Raw genomic sequence first — 17,195 nt, forward strand, 5'->3', positions numbered from 1 at the left:
GGAACAGGAAATTCGACGTTTCGGGCCAGAGCCCTTCATCAGGAATGAGGAAAGGGTGTCCAGCAGGCTAAGATAAAAGGTAGGGAGGAGGGACTTGGAGGAGGGGCGTTGGAAATGCGATAGGTGGAAGGAGGTCGAGGTGAGGGTGATAGGCCGGAGTGGGAGTGGGGGCGGAGAGGTCAGGAAGAAGATTGCAGGTTAGGAAGGCAGTGCTGAGTTCGAGGGTTGGGACTGAGACAAGGTGGGGGGAGGGGAAATGAGGAAACTGGAGAAATCCGGCTCTCCGCCCCCACCCCACTCCGGCCTATCACCCTCACCTTGACCTGCTTCCACCTATCACATCTCCATCGCCCCTCCCCCAAGTCCCTCCTCCCTAACTTTTATCTTAGCCTGCCTGGCACACTCTCCTCATTCCTGATGACGGGCTCTGGCCTGAAACGTTGAATTTCCTGTTCCTTGGATGCTGCCTAACCTGCTGTGCTTTAACCAGCAACACATTTTCAGCTCTGATCTCCAGCATCTGCAGACCTCACGTTTTACTCGAAGACTACCTTATGAACTCGCCAATTAGCTCAGACTGGTACCTCTTTATGAGAGGAGTTTATCTCACCAGCAGGTACCTAACTCGGCTGGGTATGTTTTTCCCACTTGATGAATGCCTTAGAGCCTGTAACAGTGATTAGTCAAGCGTACACAGAACTGTCAATGAACTTTGCTTCCTTACAAATTATTGTCTTTCACTGTAATCTGTCTACTTAAGAACATGCAATTTTTAAAAACTTTTGTATAAAGGAAGCCACTTTGTATCAGTATATCGGAGTAGCCTGCTGGGGCACTTGAAGGGCAGGCACCCTACTCTGCTAGGTTATTAGAACCTAGCTAGTTTAGCTTAGTAGTATGTTGTAACACTGATGCTAATAGTGAGTAAAGGGGGTGACTAAAATTAAACTAATCTGTCTGTAAGAGGTTTTAATTCCAGACTTCCAAAGATTACGATCTCTGGAACAAACCTGGAGAGAGGCTTTACAGGTCTAAGTCATAGAGTCATTGAGCCACAAGGGATTCCCTGGACTGTCTCGAACCTCTCCTTTAACACTACTGCATGAGTGGTGATTCTGAATTTGTGAAATTCTTCCCTTAGGCTGTCTATCCAACACAGGATGTAAATATTACAGTTACACTGAGACAACAAAGAATGGGACATGTTGCACAGAGGGAACTTGAATTTTGTTACAGCTTCTGGAATTCGGAAGTCAAAATGTTTTGTAATGCTTCTACAGATTTTATGCATGAAGTATACTTTTGCAAAGAAAATGTGCTGCTCAGTGGTTTCCCAATTAACAAGTAGTGTGGCATAGTGGGAATGTCACTAGACTAGTAATCTATCAATTTATAAGATGGTTCCCAGAAGTCACGTGTAGAGGTAAGAGGCTGGAAGAATACAGCAAGCCAGGCAGCATCAGCAGGTGGAGAAGTCAATGTTTCAGGTATAACCCTTCTTCAGTCCTGGCCACACCTCACATTTTAAAATAGTTAACTGTTTCCAAATCATTCCTCGGTTTCAACATCCCTTCTCTGCCTCTGTCACCTCCTCCAGCCTTTCGATGTCACTGCTCTTTTCTCCTCCAACTCTATCTTCTTGTTTACCCCCAAATTTCAACCACTCCGCTGCTATCTGTTATGCTGCCTGGGCCATAAGGTGGACAGTGAGAACCTTTTTCCTCGGATGATGATGGTTAGCAGGAGGGGACATAGCTTTAAATTGAGGGGTGATAGATATAGGCCAGATGCCAGAGGTAGTTTCTTTACTCAGAGTAGTAGGGGTTCAAAGTTTGGGAGAAGATTTGTAGCTCGGGTGCTCGTTGTTGTGGTTCTGTTCTCCGAGCTGGGAATTTGTGTTGCAGACGTTGCGTCCCCTGTCTAGGTGACATCCTCAGTGCTTGGGAGCCTCCTGTGAAGTGCTTCTGTGATCTTTCCTCCGGCATTTGTAATGGTTTGTCTCTGCCGCTTCCGGTTGTCAGTTCCAGCTGTCCACTGCAGTGGCCGGTATTTTGGGTCCAAGTCGATGTGTACAAAATCCCGTGCAAGGACTGCACAAAACACTACATAGGACAAACAGGAAGACAGCTAATGATCCGTATCCATGAACACCAACTAGCCATGAAACAACACGACCAGCTATCCTTAGTAGCCACACACGCAGATGACAAGCAACGTGAGTTCGACTGGGATAACACTACTATTATAGGACTAGCCAAACAGAGAACAGCCAGGGAATTCCTAGAGGCATGGCACTCATTCACAGATTCTATCAACAAGCACATCGACATGGACCCAATATACCGGCCACTGCAGCGGACAGCTGGAACTGACAACCGGGAACAGCAGAGACAAACCACTATAAATGCCGGAGGAAACATGACAGAAGCGCTTCACAGGAGGCTCCCAAGCACTGAGGATGTCACCTAGACAGGGGACGAAACACAGTAGGGGTGTTGAATGGCCTGCCTACAACAGTAGTAGACTTGCCACCTTTAACGGCATTTAAATGGGCATTGAATAGACATATAGATGAAAATGGAATAGTGTAGGTTAGATGGTCTTCAGATTGGTTCTGAAAATGTGTTGCTGGAAAAGCGCAGCAGGTCAGGCAGCATCCAAGGAGCAGGAGAATCGACGTTTCGGGCATGAGCCCATCTTCAGGAATGAGGAAAGTGTGCCAAGCAGGCTAAGATAAAAGGTAGGGAGGAGGGACTTGGGGGAGGGGCTTTGGAAAAGCGATAGGTGAAAGGACGCTAAGATGAGGGTGATATGCCGGAGTGGGGGTGGGGGTGGGGGTAGAGAGGTCAGGAAGAAGATTGCAGGTTAGGAAGGTGGTGCTGAGTTCAAGGGTTGGGACTGAGACAAGGTGGGGGGAGGGGAAATGAGGAAACTGGAGAAACCTGAGTTCATCCCTTGTGGTTGGAGAGTTCCTAGGCGGAAGATGAGGCGTTCTTCCTCCAGCCGTCGTGTTGTTATGGTCTGGCGTTGGAGGAGTCCAAGGACCTGCATGTCCTTGGTGGAGTGGGAGGGGCAGTTGAAATGTTGAGCCACGGGGTGGTTGGGTTGGTTGGTCCGAGTGTCCCAGAGGCGTTATCTGAAATGTTCCGCAAGTAGGCGGCCCGTCTCCCCAATATAGAGGAGGCCACATCGGGTGCAGCGGATGCAGTAAATGATGTGTGTGGAGGCGCAGGTGAATTTGTGGAGGATATGGAAGGATCCCTTGGGGCCTTGGAGGGAGGTGAGGGGGGAGGTTTAGATTAGATTAGATTACTTACAGTGTGGAAACAGGCCCTTCGGCCCAACAAGTCCACACCTACCCGCCGAAGCGCAACCCACCCATACCTCTACATTTACCCCTTACCTAACACTACGGGCAATTTAGCATGGCCAATTCACCTGACCCACACATCTTTGGACTGTGGGAGGAAACCGGAGTACCCGGAGGAAACCCACGCAGACACGGGGAGAATGTGCAAACTCCACACAGTCAGTCACCTGAGTCGGGAATTGAACCTGGGTCTCTGGCGCTGTGAGGCAGCAGTGCTAACCACTGAGCCACCGTGCTGCCCAAATAATAAACTCCAGTTCTAAGCGGCAGAACAACAGTAATTGCAGAAAATGCCAACTGGCAGCGGTGGGATTAGAACCCACGCCTCCGAAGAGACTGGAGCCTAAATCCAGCGCCTTAGACCGCTCGGCCACGCTACCGCAAGTGGACGCAAGTTTTGCATTTCTTGCGGTTGCAGGGGAAGGTGCCGGGAATAGAGGTTGAGTTGGTGGGGGGTGTAGACCTGACGAGGGAGTCACGGAGGGTGCGGTCTTTTCGGAACGCTGATTGGGGAGGGGAGGGAAATATATCATTGGTGGTGAGGTCCGTTTGGAGGTGGATTGGTTCCACAGGTAGGCGCAATATTGAGGGTCAAAGGCCCTGTACTGCGCTGAAATGTTCTACCCTCTTTGTTCTATAAACTCTAAGAGAAACAAATTCTAAATTTCTCCACTCCTCTATTTCCTTTTAAAAAGACACTCTTGAAAACCTACCTCTTCGCTCAAAACATTTTGTTGTGCCCTAAATCCTCACGACGTCAGATTTTGCTGGATAGCACTGAGCACAAAGTGCCTGGATGGCCTCTCACTGTCATGAGGTTGCTATATAAATTCAATTGTTGTTGCTGTGGTGATCCTAACATTGGACCACCTTATGGAACTCCAGATTCAGTGGAACACTAACTGGAGAATTGGAAAAGAGGGTTTGTTATGGGAAGGGGGTAACAATCCATTTCAACGAGCAATATGAAGGTCAAGGGGTTACCTGAAGGGCCTCAGGGTCATAAAGGGTCAAACTCCAAGGCCCTTGACCCCTTTGCACTCCGCTCGGGCAGTTCTGCGCATGTCCATCAAGCCCCGCCTTCCCCCTCGTCGTCGATTGGTTCGTCAATCGCAACCAATCCCCTTCTCACTATTGGTGCCACCCGGCCGCCCCCGGGGGGTGTGATTGGAGAGATCCAGATCGCGCGCGGGTTAAACCCCCGCCCCCGATCCTGAGTGGTCCGCCCGCCCGTCAGTCGCAGCGGCGGCAGCCAATCGGAGGGGGGGAGCCGCCGTGGTGGGCGGGAGTGGTATAAAAGAGGCGGCTCGCGGCGGGGCGGGCGGTTGGCCGTTGGTTGGTGGCGGGTGGGGGGGAGGGGAAGGAAGATGGCGGTGAGTGTGTTCACGAGGGTGGCCGGGCTGTCGGGAGCGCTGGCCGTGGGCCTCGGCGCTTATGGGGCGCACGGTGAGTCTGTGGTGATGCTCTGCCCTCCCCCGGAGTGTGTGGGGTGGGGTGGGGTTAGGACGGTGATCGCTTTTGACATCTGTTCCCCTGAAGCTGGGTCAGCGAGGGCGCTGTTCGACTGTGGGAGGCTTCACACTCCCCACCGCCATCGACGTCTTTGTTTCTCCGCCCCCCCCCCCCCCCCATTCCCACTGGGCTGGCTCTGGTCACCCTCTTTGGGGCTGCCAGTCTGCAAAGTGATGTCCAACTGGGCTATTTGACTGTGGGTGGCCTCACAGCTTCTGGCAGGGTCTCCTCTGTTGGGGGGGGATGGTAACTTGACCCCCCCCACCCCCACCCCCCCTACCCCCCTTTACTGTACTGTCCTACAGCTCTTCATTACTTCCTGATGAACTTAGAGTCCCTACAGTGTGGAAGCTGGCCATTCGGCCCAGCAAGTCCATGCTGGCCCTCTGAAGAGTATCCCACCTGAACCCATTCCCCATTACTCTGCACTTACCCCCCCCCCCCCCCCCGACTAATGCACCTAACCTACCCTAATTTACTGCTAATGGAGTCAGGTGTTACTAGGGGACATAGCTTTAAATTAAGGGGTGGTAGGTATAGGACAGATGTTAGGGGTAGATTCTTTACACAGCGGGTTGTGAGTTCATGGAATGCCCTGCCCGTATCAGTGGTGAACTCTCCTTCTTTATGGTCATTTAAGCGGGCATTGGATAGGCATTTGGAAATTATTGGGCTAGTATAGGTTAGGTAGGATTCGGTCGGCGCAACATCGAGGGCCGAAGGGCCTGTACTGCGCTGTATCCTTCTATGTTCTATGTACCCATTCCTGGGCATGGTGACGGTGGGTGACTTAGTGTGGTCAGCTCACCCTGACCTACGCAGGTTTTGGACTGTGGGAGGAAACCCACCCGGACACTGGGAAGAATGTGAAAGTGAGGTCCGCAGGTGCTGGAGATCAGAGCTGAAAAATGTGTTGCTGGAAAAGCGCAGCAGGTCAGACAGCATCCAAGGAGAAGGAGATTTGACGTTTCGTGTATAAGCCTGAAAGAAGGGCTTATGCCCGAAATGTCGGTTCTCCTGCTCCTTGGATGCTGCCTGACCTGCTGTGCTTTTCCAGCAACACATTTTCAGCTCTGGGATGAATGTGCAAACTGCAGTTATTCAAGGCTGGCATCTGACCTGGGTCCCTGTGAGGCAGCAGTCTGCCATTGCAGACTGGCTGTGCAGTATGGTGTGTGTCATCTCTGTCTCTGGTTTGCTGGTCGGTAGTTGCCTTGACTAGGGTTCTGTTTTTGCCTTCCCTAGTCTTGGTGGGGTGGGGATCAAATACTGCAACACCAGGTGTTTTACCATTGGACCAGCACCCACCCCCTTGTTTAGACTGTGTTCTTCTGAGGCATGAATGCTCCCCTGCCTTTTAACTGTAGCCTGGTAAATAGTTCTTTATTTGTTTAAATAGTTATCCATTCCCTTTTGAAAATATTGATTGAACCTGACTTGGGTTTTATTCCAGATTTTATGATATACGGTTAGCTGACTCACATATGGAGTTAGCTATTATGAGGGGGCATAGCTTTAAATTAAGGGATGGTAGGTATGGGACAGATATTAGGGGTAGATTCTTTATTCAGCAAGTCGTGAGTTCATGGAATGCCCTGCCAGTAGCAGTGGTGGACTCTCCCTCTTTAGGGGCATTTATATGGGCATTGGATAGACATATGGAAGATAGTGGGCTAGTGTAGGTTAGGTGGGCTTGGATCGGCGCAACATTGAGGGCCAAAGGGCCTGTACTGTGCTATATTTTTCTATGTTCTAAGGCTTAAAACAATTAGCTTAATTGGCTAAATCACTTTAGAAGAATGTGAAAGGGGCTATATAAATGCAGGTGCTGTGGCTGCTGGAATTCTGAAAGGGGAAGCTGGAATAGCTAGGAGCATTTGGCTCAGCCAGCACTTGTGGACAGTGCAGTTGACAGTCAAAAGTTTGTAAATGGAAGCCTGTCTGTTCACCTCATTCTCAAGTCCATCAGGATCTGAAAGGTGGGCCTCCTATCCTGTGAATTGGACGTTGCAGATCTGACTGCTTGCCCTGGATCCTGTGGGTTTATAAAATAACTGGGTGTGTGGGCAGGGTGGGTGTATGTATGTGAGCAGATAAGGGTTTCAGTTGTGTTGCAATGCTGAAGGTCATGGATGTGTATCTTGGCTAGTGCTGATCTAAATGAATGTTGTGGATGTGCTGGTGTTGGACTGGGCTGAACAAAGGTTGAAAATCACAACACCAGGTTATAGTCCAACAGGCTTATTTGGAAGTACAAACTTTTGGAGCACTGCTTCTTTCACCTAGCTGGTGGAGTAGGATCATAGGTCACAGAATTTATAGCAAAAGATCATAGTGTCATACACTGCAATATATTCAACAAACTTAGATTAAGTCTCATCTCTTAGAATAGGTTGCAGGTTTTGATCCATTTGAAAGTAGTTCTGGAATTTACATTGAAGTGACATTCCTGAGAGAATGTCACGTTTTGTAAAACCTGACATCTCAGCTCAGGCAATGGATTAAAGGTGAGGTTAGTCTAGCATTCCAATCTAGTCAGACTGGTTCTGTTTCCAAGTAGGAATTTATAAAATGTTGCATGAATTATAAAAAATTGACTGCCTACAGATTTTGAACAAAATCGGATATATCTGTCAATGCAAAGTCACCTGATAGACTTAAATACATGTGAGTGTGTATGCATGGGTGATTGAGGGGTGTGAGAGTGGGTCTGCGTGTGTGTACTTGTGCGTAGTGTAGTGGGGTCACCTGTAGTGACATGAACCAGAGGTCCTGGTTGAGGCCATCATGGGTACTGAATGTGGCTATCGACGTCTGCTTGGCCACTCTGCTTTGTTGCATTTCCCAAAGTCTGCCTTGGACAGTCACCTGAATTCTGAGGCTGAATATCCCCAAATGCTGAAGTGCTTCAATGACTTCTGGGAGGAATATCCCTGTCTGGCGATTGTTGCATGGTATCAGCTTGGTTGAAGGAGCAGTCCTCAAAGTTTGCACTTCTAAATAAACCTGGACTATAACCTGGTGTTGTGATTTTTCATGAAAAGAATGTTTACATAGTATCACTGGCTGTCCCAACATGTTGCATTTAGTGGGGCACTTAAGTGCCTGGTCACTGTTGCAATGCAGCAAACAGTCACTATGTATACAGCAAGTTCCCACAGTCAGGTGATCTGGTCACTCAGTTGGTTAAGGCGCTACCACCATATTTTCTCCATGAAACTGTTACCCTTTCCAGTAAGGAGCCACTGGATACCAGTGGACAACGGAAACCCTGGAGATTTATTTGGGGTAGTTATGGTTGAGATGTGCTCACGTCTTTTCTGTTGACTTTTGCAGGATTTCGACGCAGTGACCGAGATGAGTATTTGAAAGAGGTGAGGCAAAAAGCTGAGCATCGGGGTGGTGATGGCCGAGTGGCATTGCTGAGCTGTTAACCCGGAATGTTCTGGGGACCTGGGTTCTCATGTTGTCACAGCAGGTGGTGGAATTTGAAATAAAAAAATTAAGACTCTGACCATGAATCCATTACAGATTTTCTGGGGGAAAAAACTCATCTGGTTCACTAAATCTTTTAGGGAAGGAAACTGCCATCCTTACCTGATCTCCAGCCTACAGGTGACTTCAGATCCACAGCAATGTAGTTGATTCTTAACTGCCCTCTGGACAACTAGGGATGGATAGTAAATGCTGTTAGCCACTGCTGCCCTCATACTACAAATGAATAAAAAATAATTGCACCTTTGCAGAGGGGGCCATTTGGCCCATTGAGTCCATGCAGGAACAATCCAGTCAGTCCAGTTCCTGCAGCCCTGTGAAGGTCTTTTATCCCTCTGGTATCTCGTTCTGAGATTGTTCATCACCTTGGCCTCCACCATCCTCACAGGCAGAGTTCCAGCAGAATGCCATTTGGCCCCTCAAGCTTGTTGCACTGTTTGCTACAACTGATGGCCAATCTGGTTTTGATCACGGCACTTAATCCCTTCTACCTATATGCATCTTGTCTTTGTTACTCAAGAATCTTCCTGGCTTGGCCTTAATAGTCAGTGACCTAGCTTTGTACGATACAATCTTACACACCAGTGACACTGACGAAACTTCTCATCTCCTGAATGAGGCCCCTTATTTCTACTAGTTCTAGTGCCTCCCTTGAGGGGAAGCAATCTCTGCATCTGACATTTCAGTTCCCTTCATGAACTTAAATGTTCCATTATTGCTACCTTTTTAAAAAGTTCCTCCCCTCACTCCCTTGTTCAAAACTTTTAATGTGTCCCCCTAGTCTTGTGCCATCAGCTAATGGGACAAGTTTTCTTTGCCTACCTTATGTAAACACATCTTAATCTTGTTATCGGCTGCCCTCTTAACTTGAGGGTGGGGGACCATTGATGAAGTTGCCAACATTCATCATCTGCCAGGCTGATTCTCAACCCTCATTTCTGACACCACCCTGCCAAAAAAACCAGTATCTTTCTAACTGCTGCTCCACCTTGAGACATTGACATTTAAAGCATCTTGATAAATGAGTCAGTTTCTTGAACAATCAGTAGCAAGCTCCTCTAGTCATTAATATCACTACTCTCAGTTTGAGAAGAGAAACCTAATGTTCACCTGAAATTGCATACTCCCCTTGCAGATTCTGTCTCCAAAGCAGACAGCTCTAACTTCCCCCATCTAACCTTGTCACTAAAAATCAATATCCTGGAATCATTCTGGTAAATAACTCTGTTCTGTCTAAGGTCTGGCCTATGATTTCCTTGTGCAAGAAGTGCCTCTGTGCTTTTATTGTGTTGGAGCAGGTTCTCATTGTCCATATTTGGATACTCAGGTGGCCAGAGATTCCATGAACTGCAGGTAGAGTTTGATGCAAGCAAAACTTTCTGGTCATGACTGAGGGCATCTAGAATTTGCCCTGGAGCTGCATGTAGGCTAGATCGGGCAAGGTTGGCAAATTTCCTTCCTAGACGCATTAGTGAACTTTCTAGGATTTTTCATCTAGAGTTTCATGATTCCATAATGACACTTGTGATTTATTTTAACAGTTTAGATTCATAGTCATGGAAACAGACCCTTTTGTCGAGCTAGTCCATGATGGCCATGTTCCCAAACTAAACTAGTCCCACTTGCCTGTGCTCAGCCCATATTCCTTAAACCCTTCCTTTTTATGTATTTATCAATGTTTTGAATTTTGTAACAGTATGCATATCTACCACTTTCTGGCAGTTCATTCCACACTAACTACTCCATAATAAAAATAAATTGCCCCATATGTCTTTTTAAGATCTTTCTCCCCTCTCCTTAAAAATATACCCCCTAGCTTTGAACACTCCCACCCTAGGGAAAATATTCTTACTGTATTTTAATAATCTCTACAAGACCACCACAACATTCCAGTGTAAAAAGACCCAGCCCATCCAGCCTCTTTATAATTCACACCTTCCAGTCCTGGAAAATCTTTTCTGAATCCTCTTTAAAAATATCCTCCCTAGCCCTTCAGGGGGTCAGTGCGGACTTAAGCCAAACGACCTGCTTCCACAATGTAGAGATTCTGATCATCAAAGTCTGATTTAACAGGATCAAATACAAATTTATCATGAGTTTTGTTTTTCACTTCTAGCCCTCTAAAAATATCAGGTTTTTAAAAATGGTGTTGCACTGGTGTTAACCATTTATTTGTGTTCTTGGATCCTTAAGCGTATGAGCTTATGAACATAAAGAACATAAACAGGAGTAGGCCATTCAGCCCCTTGAGCCTGCTCCTCCATTCTGTTAAATCACAGCTAATCAGCAAACCTCAAATTTGCATTCCCAGTCATCCTGATGACTTTTTTCCTCTCTTGATTAGCAAGAATCTATCCACTGCTTCTTTAAAACTATTCAAGGATTCCACTTTCTCCATCTTTTCCAATGATCTGTGACTCTCTGCCCATAGGACGAAAAAAGTCTTAAGTGGAGGATGACAAATTTTTAAATAGCCCCTAGCTCCTAATTCTTCTTTAAGGGCAAACCATCGCTCCACATCAACCCTGCCAAGAGTTATGGTTCAGCCGAATCACTACTGTTCTAAATACCAGCAATCTATCCAACGTTTCCTCCTGAGACAAGCCATTTTAAATAAATCTGAAACTGCTTCTGCTGCACTTGCATATGCTTATATGTAAAGCATGGAAGCTGCCCCTTCGGTTCAAACAGTCCATGCCGAACGTAATCACAAATTTATATTAGTCCCACCTGCCTGCTCCTGGTCCATTTCCCTCAAACCTTTTCAACTCCAAACCTAAACACTGTAACTGTGCCCACATCCACCACTTCCCCTGGCAGTTCATTCTACATGTGTACCACCCTCTGCTTTTTTTAAAAAAAAAACTTGCCCCCTCCGTTTTTAAAATCTCTCTCTCCTTTCCTCACCCTTAAAAATATGCCCCATAGTCCTGGAATCCCCCATCCTCGGGAGAAAGCAACAATCAACTTGCTTCTATGCCCCATTACTTCTGTCAGATCACCTCTCAACCTGTACACTCCCATGGCAATAATCCCAGTCTATCTTGTCTGTCTTTATAACTCAAACCTTCCATACCCAGCCATGTCCTGGGGAATATCTTCTGAGTGTGACTGGATACAGTGGGTGGCCAGTAGTATACACAGTACTCCAGATGTGTTTCCGTCATTGCCTCTTTGATTTCAATTCCCCTCAATAGAAGTAGTTAGCTTTCCAAATTACTTGCTGTATCTGCATAGCCCTTTGTGATTTCCTACCTGAACACCCAGATCCCTCTGCATTTCAGAACTGTAATTTCTCTATTTGGACTTCCACATACTTTATTGTTTTTTGCAGCATCTTCCTGTCCTCCTCACAGCACACCTTTCTACCTATCTTTGTCATAAGCAAATATGGTGACCATACCTCATGTCCCTTCACTATCTCTCAATATAAATTGATACTTGACCCTGTGATCCACTGCTCATTGCATTTTGCCAACCAATAAAAGACTTTGACTTGAATAGACCATCTTCTGTCCTTGTCAGTATTATAATCCTATATTGTAGACTTGTGTTTCCTGCAGTAACCTTTGGATTTGTTGTCAAAAGCCTTCTGGAAATTGAAAAGCTGTACAGCCATGAGTTTGCCTATATGCACAAGATGTTTTATTTCCTCAGTCTGAAATTGGTTAAACATGACCTCCCTTTAACAAAGCCATGTCTGCTCTGCCTGGTTACCTTGAACTTGAGCCTTGTTATAACACAGCAAACTTTATTAACTGGCACCTTCTGAACCAGCAGAAACTACACCTGAAATACTGGACACTTACTGTATTATTATCACTACAATGTTTGATAGTTGAGTGCAAGTGGGAAGACCCTTTGCCAGTAAGTTTTAGTACGGCAAAAGTTGCATTAGTGATTACACTGTCAATAAAGTCTAATTGTATACTGACATTATCAAGTGTGGTACTGGAAAAGCAGGCAGCATCAAGGAGCAGGAAAATCCTACATTTTGGAGTCTTGATGAAGGACTTATGCCTGAAATGTCGATTATCCTGCTCCTCTGATCTTGCCTGGCTTGCTGTGCTTTTTCAGCACCACAGTCTCTACTTTATCTCTAGTGTCTGCAGTCTTCACTTTCGCCTACCCCCACATTGTTTCTATTACTTAGTGTTTTTTGCACTGATCATGTGTACCTTTTGATCAGCCAACTACACTTCTGGTCCCATAGGTGCCAGTTGATGAAATGTTGCTGTATAATCCTTATGATAAGTTAACAGTTCTTGCTCTGTCACCCTCTTTGCACTAAAGTTACACTCTCTTCTGATCTGATGCAACCATACATGAATCAAAGGGGTTTGAAAAATTGAAAGTCACATGACACCAGGCTATTGTCCAACAATGATTTCAAATTTTTCTAAAAGTAATGTTTCAGTATTACAATTCTGCTCATTGTATATTAGTTGAGTACCAAACTGGGTGGGTTACTCTTCAGAGGGCCGTTGTGGACTTGTTGGGCTGAAGGGCCTGTGTCCATACCAAAGAAATCTAATCAAATTACACACTTTGAGTGCAATTCCTTCATCACTTCACTGGAAGCACTCTGATTTCAAATCACAAGCTTTCAGAATGCTTTGGTGAAGTGACAGAGTTGCACTCTGAAAGTTTGATTTTGAGTTAGCCTGTAGGACTAAACCTGATGTTGTATGACTTCTGAATTTTTTCCATCCCAGTTCAATACTGGCATACCCACATGCACCCAATGCATCAGCCACCTCTTGCAAACTTCTTTTACAGCCATAGGCTGCAGACCCTGGGCACTTGTTAGTCCACACTCCAATTTATTTAGTACCACTTTGATTTGAGTTCTTCTCTCTTTTCATCTCCTGATTCAATATGGCTGTTTTTTCTTCTGTGGTGAAGCCTGATACAAAATACCACTCACCTGCCAATTCTTCCTTTCCATTATTCATCCTGCAGTCTTATTCTATAGGACTGATGTTCATTTAACATTTTCTTAAATATTTGTAGAAACTTATTCTGATTAGCTTTCTCTTATTTTACCCTTGCAGTAATGATTAAAAAGAATTAGTAACCTTCTAACTTGCTCACCAGTCTTTGAACAATTAATGCTTTTTCTTTTTAGTTTAATTCACCATATCCTTTATGTTGACCATAAATGTTGAGTCTGTCTATAAGATTGTTACTCAAAATGCATCTAAGCCATTTCTCTAATATCCTCAAATGTCTGCCACTGCACTTAGATTAGATTAGATTAGACTTAGTGTGGAAACAGGCCCTTCGGCCCAACAAGTCCACACCGACCCGCCGAAGCGCAACCCACCCATACCCCTACATTTACCCCTTTACCTAACACTATGGGCAATTTAGCATGGCCAATTCACCTGACCCGCACATCTTTGTGACTGTGGGAGGAAACCGGAGCACCCGGAGGAAACCCACGCACACACGGGGAGAACGTGCAAACTCCACACAGTCAGTCGCCTGAGTCGGGAATTGAACCCGGGTCTACAGGCGCTGTGAGGCAGCAGTGCTAACCACTGTGCCACCGTGCCGCCCACTTCTAATGACTGTCCTTTAATCTAACTTACCAATTCAGTTTAGCCAGCTGTGTTTTCATGCTTTACTTTTTTTTGGTCTTCGACCCATTCTTCTCTCCTTCCAAATTGAATATAAAATTCAACCCTATTGTTGCTACTACCTGGAGCAGTTTTGCTGAGGTCCTACTCCTACCATAATGCTGTCTATTGCACAATACCAGACCTAGTATAGCATGCTCTCTGGCTGGTTCCAGATTGTAGTGTTCGAAGAAAAAAAACAAACTAAAATTTGCAAAGGGTTTAAAGCTCAGAAACTGCATTAGCAAAAGTCACATTAACTACTGGCTTGAGAGGGTTGTTTTTACTTTAATTACCAAAGTGTGATGGATTGGCTTCTGAATAAGCAGTGTTCTAGCCACAGCACTAACTTTTTATTTTTCTACAGCTGTTTGAAACTGCAAACAAGTACCACTTCCTCCACAGCCTGGCACTCCTGGGAGTTCCCCTCTGCAGGAAACCTCTGCTGGTACGAGACTTGTTTCTTTCCTTCTCGTTTTATTCCCCTATCACTGGCTCTAACAATGTTCCTTGTACCCTAATTGTGTAGCTAAGTCACCTACAATATCTGCATAACCTAATGAACTACCTCTCCCATTAGTATTCAGAACTTTCCATTGTTTGAGTGGGATGCATTTGGACTTATTTACCCTCCCTGAATAGCTGGCTTGCATTGGCATTCATCTGTAGTGATTGTCCCTTTATACACATCCCTTATAGCAATCTGTGCATTAGTGTCAGAGTCTGGCTTGTTCTCACTCCGGCCTCTTTCTCATCGAGTTAGATGACAAGATGGTGATTACCAGAGTTTAAAACTTGGTATCTGAATACCTTCAGAGTTCGTATGGCTTAACCCAACTCCAGATGTGCATAGCTGACACTCTAGATGTTTGCCCATCCAAGACACAGCAGATTGCTTGATAGGCATCACAGCCACAAGCAGTCTTGCATTCCCCCCCCCCACTACTCAGTCACAGCAGGATCCATCTACAGATATGCTGCAGAAACTCGCCTTAAGTATAAGTATCTTTTTTATTGTACCTTCCAAACCTATGAATGTTAGCATTTGGAAGGACAGACAATGGGAACAGTACTGGAGATTCCCCTCTAAGCTATTCATCATCCTGACTTGGAAATGATTTGTTCCTTCGCTGTCACTGGATCAAAATCCTGGACCTTCCTCCATAATGGCACTGTGGGTATTCCTGCACCAGTGACTGCAGCAGTTCAGAAGGTAGCTTCTCACCTAGAGTCTGAGGCCTATTAGAGATGGGCAATAAATGCCCATTGCATCTAAATCCCTTTGGCAGATTTTAGAACTGATTTGTATTTCTTCCTATTCAAAGAAATCCTTAGTTCCTGAGCCTACATAGGTGGTGTTTCATTCTGCTGACTGAATATTGTTGGATTGTAGGCTGGCTCGTTGCTGACATCTGGCATGGTGATGTTCTGCGGTGCCTTCTACTATCAAGCAGTGACTGGAGACCCAATGTTCACTAAAGCTGCACCTTTTGGAGGAACCATTCTGATCGTGGGCTGGGCAGCCATGGCACTCTGACACTGGCAGGAATCCTGGCAAGGAAGCACACAGCAGTCCGGGTGGAGTTCGACATGCCTCTAGAGTATATATTGGAGTGGGTCCTTTTTAAATTCAGTAGTATTTGGAAACCCTCTGTATAAGGCACCTGTGAGCAATCTCTACTCATACCACTGGTCTGAAGCCAGTGTTCCAATCTGCTAGGGCTATTTGATCACTTGCTGTGCTAAATTGTTCTTGCCCCCAGTTCTGCTTGTGCCCATTCCATCTTGTCTGAAGTCTGTTGAGTGCTCATAACTTGGCCATGCAGCAGAATTTTAACCATGATGCAATTAGATTAAGTATTGCTGAAAGGACAAATGTTCTCAAATTTGTCCTGATGAAAGACACAGACAAGAATGCCACATCTCAAAGGATCACTTCTTTTTCTGGGAAGAAGCAGGGGGCTGATTGTTTGCAATGTGGCATTCTTGAGAGTTGGTCCTGATTAGTACAAGACAAATTCCATTAGCAACATGTCTCCTTTCAGTAAACCTGTTTTGTACCAACAAATTACTAATTTAGTCAGACTGAGATAGTGACCTAACAGGTTCAGCTGTTCCTGTTGGGCCATGTTTTTCATGTGGCTGTAGTGGGAGTGCTTGTCTGAAGTCAGCCATCTTCCTTCATAGTTACTGTTTGAGGTTGGGATCTGATTTCTCGAAACCACAACCCCTCCTGGTGCCAGTGGGTTGGGCATCACAATGGCACTGTTCTGCATTGGGCTGAATCATTGAAGGCACTGGTACATGTATCCTCTTCTGGAATATTTATCAAATCCAGTTGCTGATGGGAATAGTAGTAACCTGTAATGATGGGGCAGAGATTGTAACCTGTTGCTACTGATTGAGACCCTGTCTATGGGCCCATTTTAGACTTGATACCCTTTTGAGTGGGGGGGGAAATACTACTAGACCCCCTACTACCTTGATTTGACCCTCCAATTCAGAATCAACTTTGCTTGTACTGATCTGTCTCTGAGAAGACATTTAGCAGGTGCAGTCTGGATTTATAGAATTTATATAATTGTGACACTATGAAAATGTAATGCAGTGCTAGGTTTAGTGATATACATGAATTCACTGACTTTTAATTGAGACAGACTTTTGTATAAAAGTTGTTGTAAAATAAACTTATTGCTTTGTATTTGTCACTTCTTGTTTTTTTTGAAACAAGATAAAATCTTGATTTCAAAATGAGGGCTGTCTTGGAGTGGAGAGTAAATATTTAAGGGTCAAGTCTTTGGAGATGTCTTCACTAAAAGTGGAAACAGGAACCAATGAGTACTTAAGGCAGAGCTGGATTCTGGAAGTTGAAGAATGTTGCGGTGTGGGTAGAATATGAAGCAGCCTCGAGGGGCTGAATGGTCTGCACTTTAACACATCTTCCTGAAATTCCAGTACAGTATAGTGTTGAGCCCTGCCCTATCAAATGCTGTCTTTCAGGTGAAATGCTAAATTAACACTACCTCTTTACCTGGATGTACAATGTTCTCAACTATTGGAAAAAGATTGGGGGCTGGGTGGATAGGAGTTCTGTCTGGATCACTTTTTTCCCCACTATCACAAAATAGATTCCAAAAATAAACATTGCTGGAAAAGCCTGGTAGGTCTGGCAGAGAAAGCAGTTAACACTTCAGGTT

At 45.5% G+C, this 17,195-nt stretch overlaps 1 protein-coding gene and 1 non-coding gene across 2 annotated transcripts; one reads left to right on the plus strand and one right to left on the minus strand.

Annotated features, from left to right (window-relative positions):
• Nucleotides 1-3,668: 3,668 nt before the first annotated feature.
• Nucleotides 3,669-3,750, minus strand: trnal-uag (transfer RNA leucine (anticodon UAG)). The gene has a single exon. It is a non-coding gene; the product is annotated as a tRNA-Leu (tRNA).
• Nucleotides 3,751-4,714: 964 nt separating this feature from the next.
• On the plus strand, nt 4,715-16,699 carry tmem256 (transmembrane protein 256). The gene is made up of 4 exons (XM_060854603.1): nt 4,715-4,816; nt 8,219-8,256; nt 14,366-14,446; nt 15,392-16,699. The coding sequence occupies exons 1-4, from the start codon at nt 4,738-4,740 to the stop codon at nt 15,533-15,535; spliced, it is 342 nt and encodes a 113-aa protein (XP_060710586.1). The 5' UTR covers nt 4,715-4,737; the 3' UTR covers nt 15,536-16,699.
• Nucleotides 16,700-17,195: the final 496 nt, after the last annotated feature.

The sequence above is a fragment of the Hemiscyllium ocellatum genome, chromosome 44 (genome assembly GCF_020745735.1).
Source record: "Hemiscyllium ocellatum isolate sHemOce1 chromosome 44, sHemOce1.pat.X.cur, whole genome shotgun sequence".
Lineage (NCBI taxonomy): Eukaryota > Metazoa > Chordata > Chondrichthyes > Orectolobiformes > Hemiscylliidae > Hemiscyllium > Hemiscyllium ocellatum.